Source organism: Chiroxiphia lanceolata, chromosome 14 (genome assembly GCF_009829145.1).
Source record: "Chiroxiphia lanceolata isolate bChiLan1 chromosome 14, bChiLan1.pri, whole genome shotgun sequence".
Classification (NCBI taxonomy): Eukaryota; Metazoa; Chordata; class Aves; order Passeriformes; family Pipridae; genus Chiroxiphia; species Chiroxiphia lanceolata.
In genome coordinates, this window is record NC_045650.1 from 13,803,750 (window position 1) to 13,830,813 (window position 27,064).

At 39.8% G+C, this 27,064-nt stretch overlaps 1 protein-coding gene across 11 annotated transcripts in view; it reads left to right on the forward strand.

Moving 5' to 3' along the window:
• Window positions 1–27,064, forward strand: part of LOC116793890 (prefoldin subunit 3) — a 41,065-nt gene that overhangs the window by 11,294 nt on the left and 2,707 nt on the right. The window contains exons 4-25 of one of the 11 annotated variants that reach the window (XM_032702086.1): window positions 236–338; window positions 518–611; window positions 716–827; window positions 1,881–1,987; window positions 2,574–2,615; window positions 2,881–2,895; window positions 5,944–6,029; window positions 7,090–7,213; window positions 7,857–7,993; window positions 8,277–8,380; window positions 9,248–9,394; window positions 9,856–9,915; window positions 10,012–10,122; window positions 10,954–11,070; window positions 11,187–11,217; window positions 11,700–11,820; window positions 13,696–13,719; window positions 13,846–13,902; window positions 14,228–14,335; window positions 24,006–24,130; window positions 25,165–25,231; window positions 25,691–25,789. In XM_032702086.1, the coding sequence (XP_032557977.1) occupies window positions 236–338; window positions 518–611; window positions 716–827; window positions 1,881–1,987; window positions 2,574–2,615; window positions 2,881–2,895; window positions 5,944–6,029; window positions 7,090–7,213; window positions 7,857–7,993; window positions 8,277–8,380; window positions 9,248–9,394; window positions 9,856–9,915; window positions 10,012–10,122; window positions 10,954–11,070; window positions 11,187–11,217; window positions 11,700–11,820; window positions 13,696–13,719; window positions 13,846–13,902; window positions 14,228–14,335; window positions 24,006–24,130; window positions 25,165–25,231; window positions 25,691–25,789 (1,991 nt within the window). Of the gene's footprint in view, window positions 1–235; window positions 339–517; window positions 612–715; window positions 828–1,880; window positions 1,988–2,573; window positions 2,616–2,880; window positions 2,896–5,943; window positions 6,030–7,089; window positions 7,214–7,856; window positions 7,994–8,276; window positions 8,381–9,247; window positions 9,395–9,855; window positions 9,916–10,011; window positions 10,123–10,953; window positions 11,071–11,186; window positions 11,218–11,699; window positions 11,821–13,695; window positions 13,720–13,845; window positions 13,903–14,227; window positions 14,336–14,887; window positions 19,319–20,266; window positions 20,371–24,005; window positions 24,131–25,164; window positions 25,232–25,690; window positions 25,790–27,064 lie in introns of those variants that run through there. The other 10 variants (XM_032702076.1, XM_032702075.1, XM_032702079.1 and 7 more) reach the window with 10 other exon arrangements.

Genomic DNA, 27,064 nt, shown 5'->3' on the forward strand with positions numbered 1-27,064 from the left:
TGTTTATTCTCATAATTGCAACAAATGCTTTCCTAATCTTAGCAAGTTGGGAAGAAACTGTAACATCACATCTCAAGGTGAAAAATAGTCGATCTTGAGACTCTAGAAAGTGCTATGAAGGGCTTTTTAAGGAAGTTGATGTAAAATGGGCTAGTAGGAGGATAGTTCTTGAAAAGAACTTAAAATGAACTGTACCTCTTTAAAATGTCTGACTTACAAATGCTTAACTTTTTAGGCTATGATATGTCTACCTTCATTAGGCGATACAGCAGATACTTGAATGAAAAAGCACTTTCATATAGACTTGTAGCAGTTGACTTCACCAAAATGAAAAGAGGGTAAGACTGTTACTTCTTTTGTTAGATCTTTCCTATTGCAGGGGCTGGAATCCAGTTGTTCTTGAGCTTGTCATAGAAAGGTGTTCTTTTGACTCTTTGAAGCAATATTGTATTGCTGAAAGAGCATAATGTGCTAAGGTCTCTTTGTAACTTGTAAATCTGTGTCTATCTATCTGTAGGATAGATGGAGTGATGAGAACTATGAATCCTGAAAAGCTTCTGAAAACCCTTCCAATCATACAGAACCAGCTTGATGCACTCCTTGATTTTGATGCAAGTACTTTAAACTCAGTGTTAAGTAAAACTCTCTCATTTTGAAGTGAGAGTTTCGTTATTTTGTTAAATACTAATGTACTTTCTCATTGCTTTCTACACAGGCAAATCCAAATGAACTAACAAATGGTGTTATAAATGCTGCCTTTATGCTCCTCTTTAAAGATTCCATTAGACTTTTTGCAGCATACAATGAAGGGATTATTAATCTTTTAGGTATGTGAGAATTTTTTTAGCTTTTGAACTTGTGAAGGTATTGAGAAAATTAAGGAATATAGACAATTTCTGACTGCCGTTTCCTGATGAATTCTCTGCTCTATTACTGTTAAATTAAGCCTGTCTTAGTTTTAGTGGCAGGTAGCATAGGCTTAAGCTTCTACCTGGAAGAACAGATGTTGAAACAGAAACGGAGATGAGACAGTGACTGGTGAGAATGAAACAAGGATACCATAAATGTGCAGTGGATAACCTTTGCAGCTGGACTGTAAAAGTATAATGAGATATCTGGTATTTTGAGTATTTAAAATAGTCACAATATGACTGACTTCTGTTTTCCTGTACCTTCTTTATAGCTTGACTGTTCACCTTTTAACTGGTACCTGAATCTACGTGAGCCAATTAGATGACAAGTAGGGTTTCTTGTAAAAGAGTGATAAACTTTGAACAAAGCCTTTTAATTACTATTTAATCAAATTTCTGATCAGTTTTTTCTGTTAATCCATTAGTTTTGACCAAGTGAAATATTTTTAAGTAAAGAGGGCAAAACCATAAAAAGTGAAGGATGTGTTTGATACTCCTTTTGGCAGGTCAGTTCAGGATATGTACTCACTTCAGTAGCCATTCTAATGCCTTTTGGATTTTAAGCCCATCTAGAGACATCAAAATGTATTGATACAGCATCTAAAAATATAAATATGTGCCAGGAATATTTTCAAATGCTAAAATAATTTGCCTCATTTCCAGCTAATAAGCTTTTTGAAAATATTCACCATAATACCTAATTTAACAATTTGCAGTGATTCAAATCCATGCTTAATAAAGCTTTGCATTATAGGCTAATACTCTGAAACAGAAAAATCAGTGGTTTTGTGTTGACTGACTTATCACAAAAGGTGTCAGGTATTAAGGTAAACTTCAAAATCCAAATAGCTTTGAGTTACTCCTGTCTGTTCTCTCCCTGAAGTTTGTCTTGAATTAACTTTTATAATACTGTGTCAGCCTTTTGTTGGGGAGGGTATTATCTTACAAGAGCTTTATTTGCATCCTCAGAAAGATATTTTGATATGAAGAAGAACCAGTGCAAAGAAGGCTTGGATATTTACAAAAAATTTCTCGCCAGAATGACCAAACTGTCAGAATTCCTCAAAGTAGCAGAGGTAAATAAATCTACATCTAGGGGAAGGATCTAATGTAGCTGTCTGTACTGGTACAGTATCAATATTCATAAAAACAACTTCACAAAGATTGCTGTACAGTGAAGTATTCTACAGATTAGGTATTTCAAAGATTGTATAAACTCATTAACATGAGATTCTTGGGTATCCTTTTTTTTATTAGACAGAGAAGAACATAGTAAATTTTCTGAAGTGTTGATACAAATTTTATGAATGGTCCAAAAGTATAAACTTAATGTTACAGTCTATTTACAGTGCCCTCCTTTAATGTAACTGCTAAAAAATCTAGTTGCAGTAAGCAATGTGGGTGTTTCTAATGATCCCAGTAGACTTTTCTGCATGAAAGTCAGGCAGGATGAAAAGTTGGGTTTGCCTTGAGATGCACTTTAACGCATTTGTGATGTCTGAGATGTGTTCCTAGTGGAACTTGTACCAGTTCAGAAAGCTGTGAATATCCCTTTTTAAATGTTAGTTTCTATGTAATATTCAGATATTGCTGGGTTTTATTTTCATTGTCACTGCATGTATTAATGTACTTTTTTTTCTTCTTTGTTTTTTGTAAACCCAGCAAGTTGGAATTGATCAGGGTGACATTCCAGATCTTACTCAGGTCAGTATACACAGTATATTGATTAACCCAACTGTTTTGTTCTCTGTGTTTTTAAAAGGTTGATGTGTGTCATAGTAATGATTCTTCTTGAGACTATATTCCGTTCTATGTATTTATATATGGGAAATGTGTTTGGTAACTTTTACCATGCATTAAATGTACTCAAACTTTGAAGCTCGTAATAAGCTTTTTTTTTTTTTGATTGTTTAAAGCAATAAAACTCACAGAAAATATTTTTCAAGAACTTCTATTTCTTTTTTCACAGAGGATCCCTGGCAAGGTAAGCCACAAACATCTTGCCATGCCTAGAGGAAAACCTTCCATTTCACTGTAACTTAATGTCTTCCAACACACTCAAAGATTACAGTCAGTTCAGTCAAGAATTTTTTCTGTCCCCTGTGGTCTGAATAAATTGGATGTTTCTATATCAGCACTCAATTCCAGCTTCACTGTTACTCAGTGTATGAGGGACTGCACAGTGCAGGTTGTGTGCTGGGAAACTTACCCTGAAAGGTGGAGTGCAGGGAAACACCTTCCAGGGAGGATAAACTGAGGGGCAGAAGGGAGGTGAAAAAGATGGTGTGACCTGGTGAAAGGAAACAGTGACAGTCCACAGCAATGAACAAAGGGGCTCTTTGTGAGCTCCCTCAGCTCGCAGGGATGGTGTATTTCTCACGTAGGGCCAACCCAGCAGCACAGAGGTGTTTGTCATTATTTCTGCAGTGCAGGGCAACCTGATGGGTGGAATGAAGAGCCACCTGTCAGGACACTGGGGCAATAAACTGGATTGTATTAGAGCTCTAGAGTACTTGAGCTGTTTAAGTGGAGTCACTGAGAAACAGTAAAAATTTAATGCATAAGCTTTGAACAGTCACAGCTAATCCTGCACCACCTTCATGAAATTAAATTTTGTGGGTCAATCATGTAAAAATGTATGTAGTGTGAAGATTTGCTAAAACTTCAGTGTCTTTTTAATGTGGAAATCAAATCTAAACCACAAGCTTCCATTGTTAGTGGTATTCATTACTGCCTGCATATGTTTTCCATCTGAAACCATACATGCTTCAAAGTACAAATCTCTAATGTTTGCTCCTAGCAATTTATATTAATCCCATCAAGAACTTCTAGGCCTTTTTGGTAGGAAAGAAATATGACTGTAACCATCAGGGTAAGAGCAGGTAATGAGTGAAAACAGTAGTTTGATGTTTTCTGTTGGTGTTTGATCTTAGCATCTTACTTTGTCTGTTGATTAGTAGTGCAGTATTCAGCTGGTCTGTATTATGCTAATCACATTATACTCAAGTCTGAAGTTATTTATACCTCACTGGGTTTGTGTGCACTTGTCCACTTAACTGGGTCATTATAAGGCTCTTGAAAGCAGGTAGGGTTTCTTTATTTACTGAGAACAGGGGGATTTAACATTTTATTTCTAATGCCTCAGCTGTTCTGTTGTAAGTGCACTTACATGACAAAGGCAACTTTGAACTGGTGGTAGACATCAGCATCCTGTGTATTTTGGCAATTTCAGTTCCACTGTTAAGCCTTCCACTTACATAGAAAATTTCATGACATTTAACATGAGTTAAGTAACTGTACATCCATTTAGTGCCACATTAAAAGGATTTGCTAGAATCTCTTAATAGTGCCATTTTGCCTGCTCCTATAAAGAAAATGTTTTTCTTTGTAGATACCCTGTTTCACAGTGATGTTGCTTGTGTTCTGTTTATAGCTGTTACTGTATTTCATGAATGTAACTGGATCATTTCCCTCTGTATGGATGTTAGTCTGTCAGATGTCTTTCTGTGGGGGGAGGGAGGCTGAATCATAAAATACAGCATTTCTCATGTCATAATGCCTGTATTAGCCCAGGCATCTTTTCTGACATAAAACTACTCTGTTCACTCAAAATTTGATGTTTTGTTGGATGTGTGCAGCAATAAGAAAGTTCAGAGGAGGTTTGTTGGGTTTAGTTCTTGTGGTTGAGGGGGTCGTTTAGAGGGTTTTAGAAATAGTAAGTATAGAATATGCTTTTCCATACAAATAAGTTTTAGAGTGGCCTTGGGAGAAAAAAAAAAGATTTCTGGAATTAGGGCACAGGCTTCTGTTATTATCGATATAGTTGTGCCACGCAATGCCTTTTGCAAACTATTGTGCCTCCTAAAAGGTAAAAGTATGGAGGGGTGATTTTTTTTTTTTTTGGTTCTGATACCTTTCCAGAACAGTATTTCAAAATGTCCCCCTTGGGCTTTAGCTGTCTAGGTCAAACACCAAATTTATTCATGACCTGTTGTTGAAGTAGCTACACTATCTTATGTCTTAGCTTACCTAGCTCTACTTAAATACAAGCTCAGACCTTAATTTTAAGACAAGAAGTTTTATAGGATTATTCTAAGTACTTTTTTTTCCCCCTCCATCTCTTGATTCATCTAGCTTGAACTGGCCTTCACTGGACTCTAGAACTGTGCTCAGTATTTCAAAGGGGAGCTTGCCAAAACCTTGTGTAAATAATATTTTTCCTCTTTCCAGGAAATTACTTGATCTAACTTTTGGTACAGAAGGGCTACACAAGGGCAAGCTTGTTTTTCCTCCAAACAATGCCTGTCATATCTGTTTTAGCTATTGAAAGTTGGCAAGTGGTAAGAGAGGCTTTAATGTCTCTGAAACCCTGCCAGGTGAGGAGGACTGAGCTGGCAAGTAGATTAAAACTTGAGAGGTCCATTCCTTTCATCTGAATCTGCAGTAGGATTTATTTCACTTGGAGTAATTGAGTTGGCTTATTGTATAGTTACATGTTGAACAGCTACTCAGTCTGCAGTAGTATTGTTGGGATCAGGTTGAATTTGATTCCCTATTTTATCAAACCCAACATCCTGCTGTAGGCAAGTGTTTCTGCTATAAGCCTTTGACTGTAAATACTCGAGTGAAGAATGGCTGGCTTTTTGTTGTTACATGAGAAAGGAGATCAAAAATACCAAGTCTTTGTTTTGGGACTTCCGTGAGTTTAGGGGAGCACTGCTTAATCAGCTGTGATTATTCAGTTAATCTTAACATAGCAAATACTGTTGCCAAAACCAAAGATGCAACTTGCATGTGCAGAAGGCAACTTGTTCTGGGGGAATCCTTCCTTCATGTCTCTGTGTCCCACTCCTTTTAAAGAACCACTACTGAGTGGATAGGATCTGGGTGTGCAGGGTGGCAGCAAAACCCGAAGGCACAATTATTCATGTGTGAGTTTTTGTTTGTTTTTCGTGGGTGAGGAAATTCATCTGTGTGCTAAACAATGAGGTGTTGATTAGAAGCAATGTTTTATAAATACTTTTAATTTTAGGCACCCAGTAGCTTGCTTGAGGCACTGGAACAGCATTTGGCTTCTGTGGAGGGAAAGAAAACAAAAGAAGTCTCTGCTGCCAGCAGGTGAGCACCCAATGAATTACAACAGTGCTAATACTTAATATTTGTCAGTGTTATTTTAAGAATTTTCAGGATTCAGTCACTTGGTATTCTTGAATTTTATTCACTTCTGAATGTCTCTTCTTAGAAATATAAATGAAGCATCCAGTGGGTATTAGTCTGATAGCTTAGCCATGTTTGAAATCTAGGCATGACTGCATGTCACTACAGCCTGATTAGGCTGTAACAAACCACTGAGCTGAGACCTTGTATATTATTCCTTTTAGCTTTTACTTGTTTGAAGTCCTTTGATTTGTAAGATTTCTAAGGTATTTGAATTTTGATACCCTTCTTACCCAATCAGATGGTATTTATCTTTATTGTCAATTGTGTACCTTTCAGACCATGACTTTATGTTAACCTATTCAGAAAAGCTCTTCAGTCCCTTCTCAGAACAGCCAAATTAGCTTAGATGTTCTGTGCTGACAGAAATTGTTATTCTTTCTGTCAAGTACGGTGTCAGTATTGTATGAACAGTACTTCTGACTGAAGAGAGAGAGATCTCTTGGCACAGACATTCCCACACAGAAACTTGGTAAATATTGATAAATGTATCAGTGTGAGCTACATTCCTGAGTTGCATTCTCTTCAGATTTTTTTTTTTCCCCAAAAATTTGAGGATTTGCTGCCACAGGATTCTGCTCAAGCGTGTACTAAATAGGGAATAACTCTTGTGCTTTGATTGCTGTTATATAATGTACAAACAAGCTTCCTGTGTCTCTGCCATTTGAATAACATTCCAGTCTAGTCTAGATGACTTTAAAGAAAAAAAGACAACTGGTATGTTCCGGATTTTCCAGTTCCTACCTACCCACTGAAACCTGATGATTGATTTTGTATACTCGTGCTGCTTTGTCACCAAACCCTGTTGTTGGGCTTTTTTGTACCAGAGAGTAAAGGAAGAAGAGACTGGGGGGAGAATGGCACACGACTAGATAAGGCATTTGATCATTAAACTGTAAGTGATGTATACCTGATTTAGTTTTTTTAATAACTAATTTTTTTTAATTATTACCTTTTTTAGAGCTAGTGCCCTATCCAGTGCTGTTTCCTCACTTGCCAATACAGGAATGTCATTCAGCAGGATGGATGAGAAAGAAAAGCAGCAGGCATTGGAGGAGGAACAAGTTAGACTGCAGGCCCTGAAGGTATGATGTTTTTAACAAGTTCTGTTTTCCAAGATTTTTTTGTTTTTGAATACAGATTAGCATAAGAGAGGCAGGGAAGCTTGCGAGGTCACTCAGAGAGAGAGGAACATCAGCTGTGTATAACATACACCTGTGCTTTGACCTGTGCTATATCAATGCAGTGGACATATCTAGAGTAATGAGGGATGTAAACCTGAAATTAATGTAAACAAGATTATTCTGTTGCCAGCTTAAGAGCAACACCACCTGGATATTAGTGGGATGTACTTTCACTGATTTCTGAACGTCTGAATTGAACTATGAAGATCCATAAAATAGGGAGATGCATCTTCCTGAGCAAAGGTCCACTGGCCTGTTTCTCTGAGTGGCTGTGGAGGGTATCTAGACTGCAGCTTGACTAGGCAGTTGTGGATAGCTTAAAAAATAATTATTTAAAACATCAAGTCTCACCTTGATTTTAAATTACAAATACTCTTTTATCTCTGATCTCAATTACTTTTCTGTTTTCAGAAGAATAACTTTACAGAAGAATAGCTTTTATTTGTTAAGACCATAATTAAAACTTCTTCTTGGAAAAGATGTTTAGGACTGAATGGTTAATAAATTAATAAGACTAAAATTCCAACTGTATCTCATCTTTCAGGAGCAGCGATTAAGAGAGATTTCTGTAGTATCAAATTCCACTTCCACATCAGCATCCCCAAGCACTTTATCAGGAAAAAGTGTGAATACCACTGTAGCTGTTGACCTCTTTGCTGCACCAGCACCCACAACAAATAGGTGAGAGATACTTTGCTTTCTGAAGGAAGCAGAAATTACTGCAGTGCCCTGTAGCTCCACAATGGCTGTAAAGCACCAATCCTAGTTACTTGTCGAGTACCTTTTGCTGATGCATTCTTTGGGTATGTTAAATGCTAAATTATGTGATTTTGTACCACTATGATTGATGGGCTATTAGTGAATAAGAGAAAATGAGATTGGTGTGAGTGTTCATGTAACACAAAAATACAATGCCTGTTATATATCTTCATATTTCTCTCTCTCTCTCTCATTTCTTATTCAGCATGCCCAACCTTTCTAGTGATCTTTTTGATCTTCAGCCTGCATTTGTTCCAACTGTGCAGAGTACTCCAGCTATATCAACATCAGCAAGCAGTGCTTGGGGAGGTGAGCTCATACCTTGATTTGACTGTCTTAGTGATGGGTGACTTCTTAGAATACAGGAAGAAAGTACAGGATCAATACTTAATTGAATCCGCATCTTAAGTGTTAATTACTTTGCATCCAAACATTTCTGTTCTTGACAAAATATAAAGTAAATAATCTGAAAGCTTTGGCAGACTTTCTTTAACATGTAGCAGTAGTGTTGATGTCCAGTAGATGGAATGAAGGAGCCCTTCAATAAAGGCCAGAAAAAGTGTAACTAAAAGTCAAAGTTTAAAAATGCTGGGAAATATAAACTAAGCAAATGTAACTGAAAAGATGCTGGACTAGTATTTCCATTTCATTAAGCAATATTTAATATACTTTTCATTTAAAAGGTACTGCTAACTTCAAAGTTCTTGTAATAAAGCTGTGTATCCTAGTTTCTTGGGCACAGCATTCTCTGTACCCTCACTCATCCTTCCAGAGAATGATCAGATGTCAAAGAAATGGCTCAAGTGCCTAAAGAAGGCAATGTTAACACCATGGTAAATGTTGATATTTTAATAGGTGGACTTGATACCCTTATGTGCTATTTAAAAGATAGATTATTGAAGCCAAAAATGTAGTATCTAACTTCTTTGATTGACACATGTTCTGTCATTCTCTCCTTCTCATCCAGTGATAATACTAGAATTATTTTCCCTAAATAGAGAGAGCTATTAGGATTTTTATCTGAAACTAAGAATTTGTATCTAAATGAGCTGATCACAAGGGGGAATATTTACAATTTGACTTTGTCTAGAAATTCTCATATTCAATCATTTCAGTCTGTTTTTCTTTTCCATTATTTGTACTCTGTATTCTTTCCTTCACTTCTGCATCTGAAAGGTCCTTTCTCGTCTTCAAATGGTTGTGTTGGTTCTCCACCTCATCTGGACATCTTTGACATGAAGCCAGTTGAAGAAGCTGTAAAATCTGCCACCCCTTTCATCAATTCTTCTTTTTCCTCCAAACAAACGGTGGAACTGTTTAGTGGTAAAAAACCAAACAAACCCCATGTAATTTATTTGCAACTGGAGATAATAATAATGCTGATAAAAGTGGGCCATGTAATCTTTTTGTGGTTTGGGCCAATTTTCACTTTTGATTAAGGAGTGAAAATGGTGCATTAATTCCAGGTGTAGTAAATTATATGTTTCCTTAAACTTTTATTTCTATAGTTGAAATAAATTATTATTTTGTTCAGTTTGCCCAACATAGATGTCCTAAGACTTGCAGTGTTGCTGGAATTTTTGCGGATTTCTTTCAAACTGCAACCTCCTTTCTCTTTTGTAATGGGGAATGCAGGAGTTACTTGGCTCTTCAAATCTGTAAAATAAAAAAATATTTTTATAATATTTAAGATTTTTAATTTTTAAGTCCAGAATTAGTTCTTGCATCTCCTCTTCCTTTTTCTCTTTAAAACTGATCTTATTTTCTTCTCTCTTTTTACGAAGATGACTTTAGTGGTCATAAACCTACATATGCTTCTGTGTATCATCCTCTGACTGTTGATGGTAATTTAATTTTTTTTTTTTTAAACTTTCTGGTTTCACTGTATTTAGTGGTGTTACTTCAGGGGTGTATTTCATTACTCAACTCTTTTTTTTCAGGTTTCCCTCTTCATTCAGCTCCTCCAAATACCACCTCTTCAACAATTAATGTGGACTTTGATGCTGTTTTTGGAGGAAAATCTTCAGCACCAGAGTACAGGACTGCAAGTGGTAAAAACTGGCTTATGACTAATTTATACCCTACAGGCAACAGTTGCTTAACAATTTAGCATAATTGCTATTGCAGTTCAAAATTTAATAACTTAATATATTTGCAAGGTGATTATGGGCCTGATAAGAGGCAATCAGTTCAGTTGTAGTTATTTGCTTTAAAATAGCTCTGACTAATTTCATCCATTGTGTAATAATGGTTTCCTCTCTTTCTGGGGGAGCGAACTTTGAACGTGACCCACTGGATCTCCCTTAACGGGTAAGCTCCTGTTCCTTTGTTTTCAGTGCTTAGGACTTCAGTGTTTTTTCTTGCTACATGATAATGAGTTCCCTCTGATTCCACTGAGAGGCATTGTACTTGCAGAAATGCAAAACTAAGTGTTTGTGTGTGTGTTGCTTGAAGAATATCTGAGTTACAATCTTGGTCTTCTATATAGTAAAGGAGCTCTTGTGTACATTCAGGATACTGGCAGTATCATGAAAGTACCACTGTATTGAAACTAACTTTAACAATCCCATTTCTTCTGCAGTTTTAGAGGAGATTCATCTTATTTTGAAAATGACATTAGTGTCTGTTGAAGTACAATTAAAGATTTTACTGGATTAGTAGCTACAATATAGTATTTCATAAAAAACTAAGAGGTTAAACTCTCCTTCTGTCCAAGTCTTAGACACTTCCAGCATGTTGAATCTCCACATAAAACTACTCAAATTACTTAGTGTTCTCTAAAGAAAATATCTCCTGGATTATGGATGTCTTTTTTTAAATGCAGTGTAACAATTTTGTTAACAGTTGCTTTTGTGCTCTTGGTTTAGCTTTTACCTTTCTAGATGATGTCTTGCAACCCACAGTACCACCACAAAGTCAAAGAGCCACTGTAGCCAGCCAGCAAAGTGGAAAAATTTTGGCAAATGACCTCGATTCTTCACTTGCTAATCTAGTAGGAAGTAAGTGTGAATCTTTTAAAATTAACTTTCTTATTTGTTACTGAAAGCAAAACAAGCCTTTCCCCTCCAAAATTAAAAATGCTTAAGGATTTTATCTGTTTCTTTTCCCCCCACAGATCTTGGCTTTGGAGGAACTCCATCCAAAAAGTAAGTGCATATATGTTTTTCGAGTGTTCTCACATGACTGTTTGGTAGTCTCTGGCACAATTGACCAGCACTAACCTGGGAAGAGTCTCAGCTCTTGAAATAATCTGAAATAATCAAAAACTGTATTGAAACAGTGTTTATGGTCAGTCACCATAACACAGTCAACCTCAACTTTTGAAGTAGTTCACTGCAGTTTTGCAACTGTTGTATTTTTACTGAAGCATCGTGAAAGATCTTGCAGTTGCATCAAACTCCAGTTAACCATTGTGCTGTACAGTGCAGTAATGATAGTTTACTTTTAACACAATCAGAACCCCTCAGACTTCACACTTACTGGAGCAGAGATACATAAGTAATTACTGAAATCCTGAGTGTTTCTCCCACCCATAGATTTCAGCCGTGTACATGTATTTAAGCATGTTTTGGTTTCCCTTCTTGCTGTTGTCCCCCAGTAAAAACTAATACCACAATTTCATTTTTAGGTCAGACATGCAGTGGTCCCAGCCTACAGAGAAAAAACTTACTGGTGGAACTAACTGGCAAGCAAAAACAAGCACATCAACCACATGGAACCCGACTCCCCTACCCACCATTCCACACATGGTAATTTCTGTACTATGAAATCACACTTCATTCTAGCAAATGTTGCTTCTCTGCTCGAAATAACTTAAAAAGAACAGCCAAGGCGTTTGGGACAAGACTGTTAGCAGGGGGGAAAATGCTGGTAGGATCATGGAATCATGCAGAATGACATAGAGATTTTAGTATGCTTTATTTCCCTTCATTGTAAAACTTGTCCATTAAAGATTTATGTCTCAAGTGAAAAGCTGATTACCTATCTCAGTTCATAAGTTCTTTTTTGGATTGAAAAAAATTATCCCAATCCAGAAAATTCCTGATGTGCATGTTTGAGATGCTCCCACTCCCCAGGCACATGTGCACAAATACACATCCTAAGAATGTGTTTTAGAGGAAAACTGCTGTTCCTTCCAGTTTTTGCTCCTTTTTCAGTTTTATCACATGAAATACTGCTGCAACCCCTGTAAGGCACCTTAATCCTCAGGTCAAGCAGCACTTTGGACTTTTGATAATGCTCAAGAGCAGCTTCGTATTTTTAACACAGTACAAAATGCTAAGTGGATCTTTTACAGTTATTTAAATGAAGAGTTTTCATTTCTTGGAGGGATACTTGTAGGCAACTGACTTTTCTTGTGCTTTTAGAAGAGATTTTTCAAGTATCTTGTATTCATACAAATACAAACAACTTCTGAAATATAGCTGCCTTAGAGGGAAGTAGAATGTTCATCTCAGTTATATGTACAACTTAGGGTAATTACTACATTTGCTATGAATTTTGGACTGCTGTCTGACTGCATTTTGCAATAAGAATAGCTAGCCTCTAATGCCTGTTTTCCTTGTCTTACATGACTATGCTCATTCAGAATTAGCAGAGTTTATTAGAATATCACATCCAGTTTTGGACTCAAAAATGAGACAAAAAAATTTAGATGAGAGGGTGTCTCAGTTGTATGGCACTTCTATGTGAGATTTTTTTAAACCACACTGTCTCTTTAACCCCTCTTGATGCTCTAGAACATGTTGTAAGAGTGCTGATGCAGTGTGGATTTGAAGTTTGTGGTTTTATTTCATGTGTTCATGCTCATTACTTTGTGGTCTAAGCATTTGAGTGTTTTGGGCCAGGTGTCTGCTCAGGCATTTACATGGAACTCCAGCAATTGATGATGCACAGATCTAGCTCAGCTATGAGCACCTTTAGAATCTGTGCCCCAGTACTGAAAAGCTCTCCCTGTCATGGCTTGGCCTGTGGCATTCAGGGTACCAACCCTCCAGTTCATGTATCACCTGCTTACTATTCCATAGCCAAGTGTTTTGTTTAGCACTCAATTTCCATTATAATTAGCACTGTTTAGCAAAGTGTGGCAATATGAAGAGCATGCATCACTGTGCCTGTGAACATAACCTGATATAAGGCTTAAGATGCTCTTCATTTTTCTTCTTCCATATTGTGATATGTTGCAGACATTAGATCTTGGTATGGAGCAACATTCACATGACTAAACATCTGTTGCTATTTGCTTTTTAAGCAAAATGGTCACTGCCTTCCTTGTGTTTTTACTATGCCTTTCTCACACATAGTGGGAGGAAGAAGGAATATTTCCTGCTGTGCCCTCTAAAAGCTTCTCACACACGTGCTTGTGCAAGGAATATACTCACATCTGGCTAGGTGTAGTAAAACTTCTAATTTTTCTGTAAGTCATACTAGTGGTAGCTTTCTAAGCATAATTACTGATGTTACTGTTCTTGCACTTTTTTTCCTCCCACTTTGATTGTTTTAATACACGAGTTGAGCATAGTTACAGACTGTTATGGTATTGGACTTGAATCCATCCCTTGGTTAGAATTTCCAGTTTGAATACCTATTAAATAATTTTCTGTCTTATCCTTTTGCTGTGCCAGAATGGAGTACACTATCCTGGATATGTAAGTTGATTTCTTGTAAATATGTTGGTTATTTCAAGTACTGAAAAATGTCTTTTTCAAAGTTTTATATATAGTGCTAGTATGCATGAGTTTCTCTAAAATATATCAACATTTTCTTGATTGAAGGTACCTGCTCCTATCACATACCCATTGACCACACCTCAAGTGCCTGTATATGGAATGGTAAGAAATGTGATTGTTTTATATTCCTGAAAACTAAGTTTTCTCCTCCAGTGGGTTTCATGGCATGCATTATTATGTACAAACCATTCTGTAACTTCAGTATATTGACAATATTGTTTGAAATCTGATAGCTTTTTAACACCCTGCATTGAAAGAGATTACTCTAAATTTTATATAGCAGGTTTTTTAAAAGCTTTGACTTTACTCTTATGTGTGTGTGTCTATATGCTTATTTTCTGCTGTAATTAAATGCAAAAAGAAGTATCTTGTGGAATTAGTTTGAATTTTATATACTTGTCTTGTGGGGGTTTTGTTTTTCTAACAGGTACCTCCTCAGGTTGGAGCTGCTCCTTTGATGGCACCCCAGTCAATGATGTATACACAGCCTGGTCTAAGGCCAACAAATCCTTTTGCACCTGTTTCTGAAACTCAGGTGAACGGTGTTCTTTGTGATGACTTTGAAACTTTAGTCTTGGTAAAAGCAACTAAATACTTCATGAAGAGCTGCTGGTGTAATTCTGTGAAAGTGAGGGGTTCCTCAGCAGCTTTTGATGGTCAGGAGACAAATTCAGATATGAGATCATATAATTGCAGGAAGCAAGGAAGAAATTAGAAATGAGAGATTTAGTGGTTTATCTCTCACTGTGTCAATATTAAGAAATTGGGAGTGGTGAAGATATGTAGGTTTCAGACTTCCTATGACATTAGCTGCATACTTGGTTTAGTCATACTGACTAGAGCAGTGTTGAAAGCTTCCTGAAGGATCAAGGGATGGGGGAGTGAAAAAGGCTTGGACAGAGGTCATTGAAGCTGGAGAAACTGTGTATTCCTGTCATCCAAATACTGTCTCTCGGGGGTGTTTTAAAGTGCCAAAGCCTACAGACTTAACTTGTAAGTAACGAGGCAGTCAAATAGATTCATAATTCTGAAACAGAGAAAGCCTGTGTTATTTAAGTGGCATTAATATGTTATCTCTACTTCACAGATACAGTTTATGTAGAGCCACCAAAGCAACAAGATGTGAGAACAACCAAATACTGGTAAAAAAACAAAAAGACTGAATTTCAATCTTTCCATGATGTATTCCTGAACAGGGCAACTGTTTTTTCCCTGTATAATACAATATTATTTTGAATTGCAATGCTTTAGAGATTCTTGTTTATAACAGTCACTGCAGTGTGAAGTCATGTTTGTTCCCTGATTTTTTTATTTTTTTTTTTAAACTGCTCAGCAGAAAACTGTATTTTTGAGGTTGACTCAGAAGGTGCAAGCTGGATTATATCTTCAAAGCTGAAGAGAAGGTTACGTGATTGCTCTACCACCTTAATCATCAGTGGATGACCTTGGGAATTGACTGAGGATGTCAAAGCTATTTATTTTCTCCATAAATTCTGTGGCTGTTGTAACCAAGACACAACACAAATCAAGTTGAGCAATAAAATTTTTATGTGCTCTAATAAATACTCCGACAGAGCAATGCTTACATTATCATAAGGCCAATGTTGTGTGAAATCAGACAGCTTTTTCACATTAGAATAGCTTATAGTAATTTGCAAACTTTATAATGTGAGTTTGAAATGCTGTGAATCAACAAGACACATACTTATTACATATATATATATATATATATAGTAAAAATAACAAATTGCTCCACTGGTATATCAGTGTTACAGGGGGAGTTGAAAGAGCCGGGCTCTGATGTGGGCTGCAAGTCTGTGATGTAGGAGGGGAGACAAGTGTGTGACAGAACAGCACATGCAGCCTGCAACAGGTGACAGGAGCTGCACTTCCATCAGGTACCTTCTCTGCAGGTGGCATCTTTCATCCTTCAAGGAAGAGTAGCTTTGGGAGCCAGTGCCTGTAGGTGTCCCCAGCCTCAGCACACGGGAGCAATCTCAAAATCCTGTTACCAACTGCAATCGAGACAAGAGATCCAGTTCTTCTTTCTAAAGTCCATTAGGTCAAAAGACTCAAACCTTGCAGTCGTGCTGACACTTGTGAACTGGCAACTACATGGAAATTATCCGGCTGTAGAGAATAGCTTGTGCTGCTTTTTTGAAATAAGAACCTAGTTGTAAACCATATAAAAGTAATTATTTTTAAATGTGTAAATATGTGCAAACTTTTAGATAATCGTTTCTTTGATGCTGCAGTAATCTTTTTCTTCTGTAGTAATTTCAAGGTTCAAATGCTACATTAAGAAATCCAGACTCTTTTTGAGAGGAAAATCTTTTAAATCAACTAATTTATGAGGTATTGCTGTTCACAATGGGTCAGATGTGTACAGACTTCTGGCACATCTTTTGTATTTAAGAATCTTCCTCCAGAACTGAAATTGGCTATGAAAATGCCTTATCTTGTATTTTTCACTGTCTGATAAAAAGCGATAGCATTAAAAAAACCCAATAGTTATAATAAGTAGATGGAACTGGGAACAACCTTTCCTCCGCAAGTTTCATGGCAGAACACAATGAAAAGCTCTCCCATAAAATTACTTCTAATGATTAATATTAAAGCTGAGTTTTCAAAAAATGAGTAGTTTTCTATTGTTACAGTAAATAGACCTCCAGAGTAGTAAGTCTTTTATCTTTTGGAGAGTCTGTAATTGCAGAAATGCCTCTGACTCTGACCACAAACGCAGGTAGGCCTGAGAATCTTGTCAAACTCCCTGGTAGAAAACTTCTAAATTACAGCATATTCCTCAAAGTGGGAACATGCCTTCTCTTTTTCCCAGTGCTTAATTCTGTCCAAAGAGTGCAAAAGCAGTATCTCTTAATCCTATGGAAATATTTTTGCCAAATGAAATAACATAAAAGAAGCAAAATAAAACTCTACTCCCCAACCCTTGGAATCTGTAACTGCTGATTTCTTGGGAAATGTAACCTTGCAGAAATTTAAAACTTAGAATTCTTTGATTTTAAAAGAATTTGGACCAGTATATGGCAATTTAATGTTCAAGTTTGAATTACAAAGGGCTTCAAGCTTTAAACCACCTTTGCTGGGTTGAACAACTGTACCATTTTAAGCCAATGAGTTCTTCAGTGCCTATAGTTGCCCTCCACATGACGAGGGAATAGATGCCATTTAGAGTAAGTCATTGTGTTGAGGGGACTGTTCATTTAAGAAGTAATTGAATTCTATTGATTTATGCAGCAATGCAAAGTCTTGTGTTCAAATTAGACCAGTACATGTAGTTATAAATGTCTGGGCATTAGTGACAGAGGTGAGAGTGCTACAAGCAGGCAGTTCCATGCACTGTAAGCTGTTAGGTCTCCTTCTCATACTGAGTTGTATAAGTAATAATTAATTATTTTAATAAAATATGCAAATAAATGCCTGGCAAGCAGTATATATTTGTTATAACTTTATTGCAGAGCATTCTGAATATCTGGAATGTACTTGGCTCAGAAATGGATTTAGTACTAGGTAATAGTTTGCACTACTTCTGATTTGCTCTGGATCTTTTTACTGGTTCTTTGGTTAGCTTTCTTGTAGCAAAGCTGTCTGATACCAATTTATTTAGTATTAAAAAAGGAGAAACAGCCACAAAGTACATTCTGAAAACTTTATAACCTACCTTCTTTTTAGTCTCCTTCACAGTGTTTGATACTTTGAAACACAGCATTCAGTTTGATCCCTGTGAAGCAAAGGTTGCTTCTCTCTGCACATGAGTGCACAGGACTGGGTTTTGCCAACCTCTTCCTCGTGCATGTATTGGAATGCATAAAATGGCAGAGTGTATGTTTCAATAACATAATTCATACATAAGAAGTGAAAACCAAGGACTTGGGATGCTGTCAAGGCTTTTATGGCTCAGAAAAAAAAAACACCCAACACTTTGAAGACCAAGGTTGTTCTTGAGGGGTGACTGTAACAGGTCGAGGAGCTGCAAATAGAAGTTATGATGAGTAAAACAATGAAGAGAGATGTATAGAAATGTGACTTTTCTTCCAGTTTGTTTGGTCAGAATCACATTGTGAACACTTCAGAAAGCAAGTAACTAAGATGTCTCTCCATGTCTGCCTGAACAAGGAGGAAGACTCAAAGTACTCCGTGGGCTTTGCATTATTGTGCTGTAGTGGGTCATTTGGGCCACACTGGTGGGAGTGGGTGCTGCTACAGTCCATCATGGGATGCAACATAGGGTAACTTCTGGGGCAATTGGGAAAGGTGGATTGTGTGAGGCCTGTTGGACTTGAACCTGTATCTCCTTTTAAATAACTGGGGTTTTCTAATGTTCTCTAGATATAGTTTGACTTTGCCTCCAAGAAGTTACTGATTTTTTTTTTTTTATAAAAAATAATAATTTTGGACATGTGTACTAGAGAAATCTCAGTTCTGTGCCCAGTGGTGGAATATTTGTAGGTAAAAATAACAAATGGACTTTCGGTTTAGAAAAACCAACAACAACAAACAACAGCAAAACCCACACATACAAAAGAAACAACAACAAAACTTCTGACTGCCAGATTGAATACAGGGTGTATCCCCAGCTGGGTTTTTTGATGTGTGGCAGGGAGGGGGGGGGGGTTTTACAATTAGAATAGTAATGCACTGTGGATCGGTGCTTAATTTGTACATAAAAAGGAAAACTTTTTGTTTTGGGTAGTTTGTATTGTAAGGACAGCATCTAAAGGCACTGTGTATCAGTCATCTATTTCCATTTAAAAGATTATATTTTTGAGCAATGGAAACTGTACATGTTATCATTTATACATTACTGATAGGTAGGAATAGAGAAAACCTGTTGCTATGACTCTGGAGATGTATCTGACTTGTCATTGATCTGTACATCGCTGCATCACTACCTTATACAGATTCTCATGCTCATTTATTTAAGGAGATTGTAGTAACTGGTACAGTTACAACAGGAATTGTAACGTCAAAACTTTCAGTATATCTCAAATGTGTATCCTTGTAGTTAAGTTTAATCCTTTACCAAATGTTTGGCTGGAATTTCATCTTGGAGCAATGACACAATCGGTGCTGGAACAGATTTCCCTCACCCCAACCCACACTTTATTTATTTGATAGGTCTTGTTTTGTATGTTATGTTTTCCCCCATGACAGGTTTGTGCCTTTTATTGGATATTTATTTAAAAGGAGCGATAATTTAGGTTGCTTTTTTTCAGATGTATTCTTGTACAGCTGTTCCTTTATGTGAGTTCCTTCGTTTTATAAGAATACAGAATGTGTGGAATATACTAGCCACAAACTGGAAAAAAATTTTGAGGGTTTATGTTCTATGAATAATTTTTTTAAAAAGAAGCCTAAGCACAAGACTGGCTGTGTTGATATTTTAATTGTGGAACTTCACAATTTGTTAATACGTAAATTGTTTGTTTTTTAAAAACTGCTCATATCCAATTATTTGATGAAACAAGTTTTGGAAAAAAATAAACTTTGGCACATGCAAGATGTGTGTATGTGATTATTTTTCCATATGTTCGAGGGCTTAAGGCTATAATGCTGGTAATGGCTGAATTAGGGTGTTTGAGTGCCTCGTTATGCCTCTGCATTTACATTGAAGAGAAGGCTCCAGGGAGAACTTAGAGCCACTTCCATTGCCTACAGGGGCTCCAAGGGAGCTGGAGAGGGACTTGGGACAGGGTCCTGGAATAATGGGACACAGCAGAATGGCTTTAAACTGACAGAAGGCTGGGTTAGATTAGATATTGGGAAGAAACTCTTCCCTGTGAGGATGGTGAGGCCTTGGCACAGGTTGCCCAGAGAAGCTGTGGATGCCCCATCCCTGGAAGTGTTCCAGGCCAGGTTGGATGGGGCCTGGAGCAACCTGATCTAGTGGAAAGTGTAGGCACCTAAAGAGTAGGACCTGCACAGAGGCGACTTCAGGGTCTCTCCTGAGGTGCCTTGACCACCACCAAGTTAAATGTTTGGCTTTCTCACCATTTCATACCCTGAAAGTCACGACAGCAGAGGAAGTGTAAAGGTTGTTTTCATAGCTCTGTGTGTTACCCTGTAAGAAGTCTCAATACCAAAAAGCAGCAGCCTTAAAGACCGGTATTTTAATAGTTGTATTTTTGTTTCTGGAGGTTGCAGAGGTTTCAGCTGGGAGCTTGGGCTCGTTAATAGTTCATTCCTGTTGTGTGACAGCTCTGTGTCAGTGCTGCAAGACCCTCATCCAGATCCATCCCCTCCTCATCCTCCTGCTCCCTCTCCCGCGCCTTCTCCGGCCCCGCCCCCTGTCCCAGCCGGCCAATGGGCGCCGCCCTTTGCGGAGCGCGGCCCCGCCCACCCCGGGCGCCGACGCCGCGCGCCCCTCCAAGACCGGCATCCAATGGGCGGCGGCGCGTGCGGCGCCGACGTGATGACGTTTGATCCGCCGCGTGCCGGCGCGGGGCGCGCGCGCAGCGTCGGTTCCCCAAGATGGCGGCGGCCGGAGGCGGCGAGGCGGCGGCGCAGGGCGGGCGGCGCGGCCCGCTCGGCATCCCCGAGGCGGCCTTCGTGGTGAGCGGGGACGGGCACCGGGCAGCCCCGAGGTGGCCGGGGGGCGGGGGCTGAGCGCCACCAGCTGGCCCCGGCCCCGGCCCCGTGAGGCGGCACCTCGGCGGGGTCGCGGCCTGGCGGGCGGGCGGTGCCCCCTTATGGCCTCAGCCCTGGGCATTTTCCTGTTTGCTCCCGGCCTGGTGGTGTTAAGCATTAATGCACTTTACAGGAAACTCGACCCCCGCGTTAGGCGTTACCGTGTGTTTGCACGGCCCCGCTCAGGGCGGTGAGGGGCCGCCCTGTCACTGTGCCCCGGTCCCTCCTCACCGGGCACGCCGGGCCCCCGCTGTGCCACCTCGGGCAGTGCGTGCTCCAGGCACCTTCCCCGCATCTGCCTCCCAGAGTCCCATGTGTGACTGCTGAGCAGATCCATCCTTCAGAAAGGACCCTGTGTCCTTCTTGAAAACCAACAAATGTGTAACTTTCGGGAAACAGGCAGAACTTGTTTATCCAGCTCTAAAAACTGATGTACCAAGCATTTGATGATTCTCTTGACTGGCTGAAAAGGAGGAATCATTGGCTTATGCAGTGACACAATCTCACAATTGTCTGGTGTTCGCATTCTGCTGTGAGTAGGCTCTTGGTGCCCCATCCTGATTGCTTCTTTATCTCATCTGATCAATAAGTATTGATCAGGGTGGCCGTCCCTGGCTGCCCTGGTACCCTGGAAGTGTTGAGATCTGTTCATTGTGCTGCTTTGTTACTGAGATGTTCTTGGACTTCGAAAATCTGCAGTTCTCAGATCTCTTATATCTTTGGCAGAGCTGTTTGGACTGATCAGATCCGACTGCTTTTATAGAAATACGTGGGTTTGACCTGCATTTTGGTTTTCCAGGTGTAGTGCTTTTCCTTCCCAGGCATGGGGCCTCACCAGACACAGGGTACAGGACACTTGGTTTCAGTGCATCCAGATTTTCCCTTTCCTTTAAGGTTTTTCAGCAGTCATTGGGCTCTGGCAAATCTTACTGGGCTGTAAAACAATTGCTGCTTACAGCAAACTTCCTTACAGCCCTTGTGGGACTGACACAGACACAAGTGGAAGGGAAGGGCCGTGTCTTCAGCTGCCCTGTGAGACCTCACTGATCATGACAGAGGAGAACATGTGCTCTGTGCTGGCTCTGCAGTGGAGGTGCCACCCTGGCAGGAAACAGGAGTTAACCAAACACTTTGAGGGCATGTGTCCCATCCCTCATTCTGTGCTGGTGGCTGTTGTTGCAGCTGCTGTGTTTGGTTCCATGTTGTTTCCTACTCTTTTCTTTTCCTTCAGAACATTATATCCTGTCACGATGATAAAAACTTTCTCATCATTTGCTTGACATTTCCCCCAGCACACATGGGCAGCCTGACTGTGAATCTTGTCTTCAGAGGTTTTCTGTGAGTGTCTTGGTTCCATAGAGGCTCTTCAAACAGTTTATGGCTGATGTCTTGTCTGAGCCATTGATCTGTGAATTCTTGTGCCTCTCCAGGTTTCAAGTGACATTAAGCCCTGGCTCAGTGTTTTACTGGAGTCTTAAGAAACACTCCAGATAGAACTTCCAGCTCTGGTGGGTTTGAGCTGTAGCCCAGATGTTTCCAAACAAAAAGCCTTCTTTGTTCTGCCTTCTTCAGCAGGGGTGAGGATGCAAATCTGCAAACATGTGTCTCCTGTCTGTTCCCTGCACATGCCCACAGGTGCTGACAGCTCTGCAGAGGCAGTGCCTGCAGTGCTCTATTTGGGTCATCTCTCAGAAGATAACCATAGGGATGAGTGGGAATGTGCTTCCTGCTGCACTTCAGGTCTTTCACAGAGCATTCCTGTGCCTTGGCTTGATGTTTGCAAAGACTGTGTAATAGCTACAGTATAAAACATGGTGTTTTGCCAGTGAATTTTCTTCCTAAAAAGATGGAGATGAGTTTTGGCAGGTCCTTGCAGAACCTGTAAGGTGATTCTGCAGTTGAGGTGCTGCAGGATACATGACAAAGCAGGGAGCCTGATGGCATTGACACCCAGCTGTGCCTCAGAGCTGTCCTGTCCAAGCTCAGCCTTGCAGGGGGGAAGGTGGGTCCAAAGCCTGACCAGCAGCCTTGGAAGCCTCAACTGGAAAACCTGGAGGGTAAATCTGAGTCCACCTTGGATGGGGCATTATGCAGTGGGAGGAGATCACCAGTCTGCAGGGGGCCTGGATCCACTTCCCAGCATCTTTGTGCTGTGGGGACATGGGTTCTATCTGTGCACACGGACTGAGCTGGGGCAGAGGGGGGTTCCAGGCAGGGGGCTGAGCCCACTTGCCTTTGCTTTCTGCCTTGGGTGGTTCACACCAGCAGAGTCACTTCCACAAGAGGGACTTTCATTTCACAACATCCTCAGGCCTCACTTCTGTGACCCTTGCTTTCTTCGTTGGAAGTTCTCTCCAAGCTTTATCAGGAGCAGGAATGTTTCACGGGCTGTTGGTGGGGCTCGAGGCATTCCTTGGGCAGTCTGGGGTGTGGTCTCTTGAGGTCAGATCTACCACCTGGGCCATGCTGTCTGCTGCAGTCTGTGATGGAGTTTGTGTTTCTGCTGCAGATTTCCTTAATGATAAGGAAGGTGAGGACTTTTTACCAGACTCAGTAATTTCACAGTGAGTTTCTTTAGCCAAGAGTGACTCCAACTCCAACTTTAGGAGTCTTAATGAGGGGAAACAGCTCCATATCTGGTGTCGCTTTGGTGAGGTATTACAGTCTTTTTCTGATGTGAAACTTCTGGAATGGAGACACTGAGTTCAAAAGGAGAAGCTGAAGAGTCCTGTGGTGGGACTTCCATGGGGTTTTACTGAGCTCTGTAGACAAATAAAGGCAGAGTTACTGCAGTGGGTGAGTGGTGTCATCTTGAAATGTTCACGGGTGAATGTTGGCAGGCCAGAAACACTCTGGCCTGATGTACCTTCCAGAGGCTGGGAACGTTGTCCCAGGCACAGGAACTGCTTCCTGGGAGCCTGAAGGAGCTGCATGCCAAGGTCAGCATCCTTGGCAGGCTCAGGCCTGTCTTCTCTGGCAGCTTTTCCAGCTGATGGTAGGACTGGCTGGAGTTGTTCTCTAGAGGTTTCCGTGGCTTCCTGCTGCTATAGAAGGAGCTTCTGAAGCCAAGCTGTTCACTGTCACAGCACCTGCCTGAGCAGATACCCCAGTCTCCCCTCTTTGTGTCTTTCTCTGTCACAACATTCTTGATCAGGCCATGATTCTTTTCCTTCTTCAGTTTTCTCCTCAATAGCTCATAATCTGATTAGCCACGGAGGAGCATTATCCTGCCTTACAGGTAGGAAACCCAGGTTTAGCCATGCTCCCAGGATACCTGTCCCTGTTATCATTTGACATTGGCCAGGACTGAAAGCACCACTAACCAGGTACCAGCAAATACAGTTACAAAATTATCCTTAGTTCCCTACCAAAAAAGGAGGGTAGAGGGAAATGAAAAGGTGGCTAAGAAAGAAAACTAAATGATTGTGTACTCCACTCCAGAAAAAAAGTTGTATATATAAAACCCCCCTAGATGTAGCTGCAGTAAGATGATAATATGTCTGTGTCTAGGATTTCTGTAAAAGTCTTCTAACACTGAGGGTTTCTTTCTCCCCTTAAAGGAAGATGTAGATTCTTTTATGAAACAGCCTGGAAATGAGACAGCAGATGTAGTTCTTAAGAAGTTGGATGAGCAGTATCAGAAGTATAAATTTTTGGAACTTAATCTTGCTCAAAAGAAAAGGAGGTAAGTCATAATTTTTGCAGAATTGGGAAATGTTCAGCACAGTTCTGTTGTGTTTTTTCTTTAATAAATCTAGTTTTTATTAAATATCCCAAGAAATAAAAAGTTGATGATAGAAGAGCTAATATTTATAGTACTTTTGGGAAAGCCCAGCTTTTTTCTTCCCTCTTCCTGAAAATTACATGTAAAAGAATTAACAGTGTTGCTGAATAGGTCCTTAGCCCTTAAGGCCAGAAAGGACTCTTGTGTCTCTTGGTTTTGGCAGCCTGATGTAAATGAGAATGTGTTTTTATCCAGTGTTTACTGTGCCAAGCCTGTAACTATTGGTTAAGTAACCTCCTTTCTCTCCGGTAGCTTCAGGCTTGATCTGAAGCTAGGTGAGAAACAAATTGTAATTTAAAGGCTAAAATCAAAGCTTTAAGTAATATTGTCTTTAAATGAAGCTCCTTTCCTGGACAGATGTCCCCAGGGTCTCACCTGGAGCCCTGCTCTGGCAGTCACTGCTGTTGGAGCCCGCGGGGGGCTGGGAAGGCCGTGGGATCCAGTGGCTGTGCTGGTGCTGTCAGGAGGGGGATGCCCTCAGCTTTGCTTGGGACAGTGCTCAGTCCTGTGGCTCTCAGCTCCCTGTCAGAATAGTCTGTGAGCCTCAGAAGTAACACACTTGTGTTGTTTTACATACAGCAGTTTCTATCTCTGCTTCTGCTGAGGTTTCCCTCTCTTTTGAGGAGATTACAAATCTGCAAAACTGTGGCATTTTAGTTAAAAGGTGTCTGTTACTGTTACTGTGTGTTGTTGCAGTCTGAAAGGTGAATGGGTTGCTGTGCTTTGGAAGCCAGCAAACCTCAGTGTGGTGGGAGGCAGGTGAAGCTGGAGCTGAGCTGCCTTTCCATGCTATGTCTTTCAAACCTGCATTTGTAAGCCTGTTAAGATTTTCAAGTTTTAAAAGGGAGGTTGGATTGTATAATAAAACTGATCACTTGTTTAGGAAACTCTGTGTCTCTGTAAAATAATAAATCATGACTGTTGTTAATTCACAGGCTAAAAAGTCAGATTCCTGAAATTAAACAGACATTAGAAATTTTAAAACACATGCAGAAGAAAAAGGTAAACTATTTTGAATATCTAATGAGTATGAGAAAAGCTAACTACCTTTCCACCCTAACAGAACACATTGCAAGAAATGTTTTGGAGAGCACACTTAATATGCCTTAATAAATAACAGAATTGTTTTTAAAGGTATGTAGTACTTTTTGAAAGCTAGTTCAAAAAAAGTTAATGTTTGTAATGAGACTTCACTTTTAATAGTGTATAGATTGCAGCTAAGCTTTGACTTCATCTCCATTCTTTATAAAGATTTCTATGTTGTTTTTAAATATATCTTTTTTAAATGCATTATTCTTGGAGCTAACTTTAATGTTGAATTGCAATTATATAGAGTTCCACCCAAGTTAATACTGTATCAATGGCAAAAGCAGAAAAGTGTGCTCTTTACTGTAAGTTTTATGTCTTTGACATAAGTTTCCAGTGAAAATAGCAATTGTAAATTTTATCATTTGTCTTAAGGATTCCACACAACCAATGGAAACCAGATTTTTATTGGCAGATAATCTCTACTGCAAAGCTTCAGTTCCTCCTACAGATAAAGTTTGTTTGTGGTTGGGGGTAAGTAAAATGGAACTTTCTCTGAAACTGCTTAAATAACTTTTAAAAGGCTTGTAAAAGGAAGTTTTGGTTGCTGTCTCCCCATAGTTGTAGTGGCTGTGGGCACCATTCTTTCAGGGGTGCGTGGCAGAGCTGTGCCCTGGCAGCACAGCACATCTCACAAGACAACTTCAATGTGCTAGTGAAAGTTTCATGTTCTGTTTTATTTGGTGCCTGAACAGTAAGACTTCAGAGAATTGTCATTTTGCTGGATTGTTCTTTCCAAAACCTTTATTTATGTTTTCCTTACCACTTCCATCACTTTTTGATTCAAATTACCATCCCGCATTGCCTGGGCTGGGAATGTGCCCAGCAAAATAACTTAGTTTGGCAAGTAGCTTCCCATCTTCTCTGTGGTATTCCTATTTAGCATCTTGCTTTCCCTTTTCATGCACCTTTTTAGGGAAAGGTGGGGTTTCTGTTGCTCACAGGTACCTGCCAGCATTTAGAGTGGAATTTGCGCTAAAGCTGGGTGGGATCAGCGCTCACACCCCAGATTTCTAAGGTCTTAAGGAATATCACGTTGGGGTATTTTGTATTTAGAGGCTTCCTGATATGTGGAGATAACCTGCTGATGCTTATTTTGAGACTTTTAAATCACAGATGTTCCTAAATCCCAGTGCTGGCTGCCAGAGAAACCCCTTGGTTAGCACAGAAGCATTGTTTACACACATGAAGCATCCAGACTAATTGGACAGTTGCTCCCAACATCTCCTACTTCTATCATAAAAGGAGAAGATTTTTGTGATACCTCCTTTCAGGAGACTGTCTTCAGAATTCACAAACACTGGCTTTCATGGGGCATCCCAGGTTTATTTCATAACATCAGAGAAAATTCATCCTATTGACAGTTCACGTTGAAGCAATAATGAAATGTCACAAGCAGTTACTCTGTATAGGTGTTCTTGGCCTTCTGCCTTTCTCCTCTGTGGTGCTTATGGTCTGTGTGTTGGGCTGTTTCTGTCACTGTTACTGAGGCAGCTCTACCTTCCACTTTGGACAAGAAAGGCTTATCCAACTCTGGCAGCTGTGCATAGCCTTCCCTGGAATCCTGTCAGTCCCAGCACACGGCTCTGCTCAGGGCACAGTTCTTGAATGGGACAAAGCTTCAGTGGTGCATTTTCACCTGACATTGTTCTTTTATCTCTTCCTGTGGTAGCTTCTGACTGAAATAACCATTTGTGGATTAAAAACCACCACCACAGTGTCAGACAGGACTTCTATACCTGTTCTATC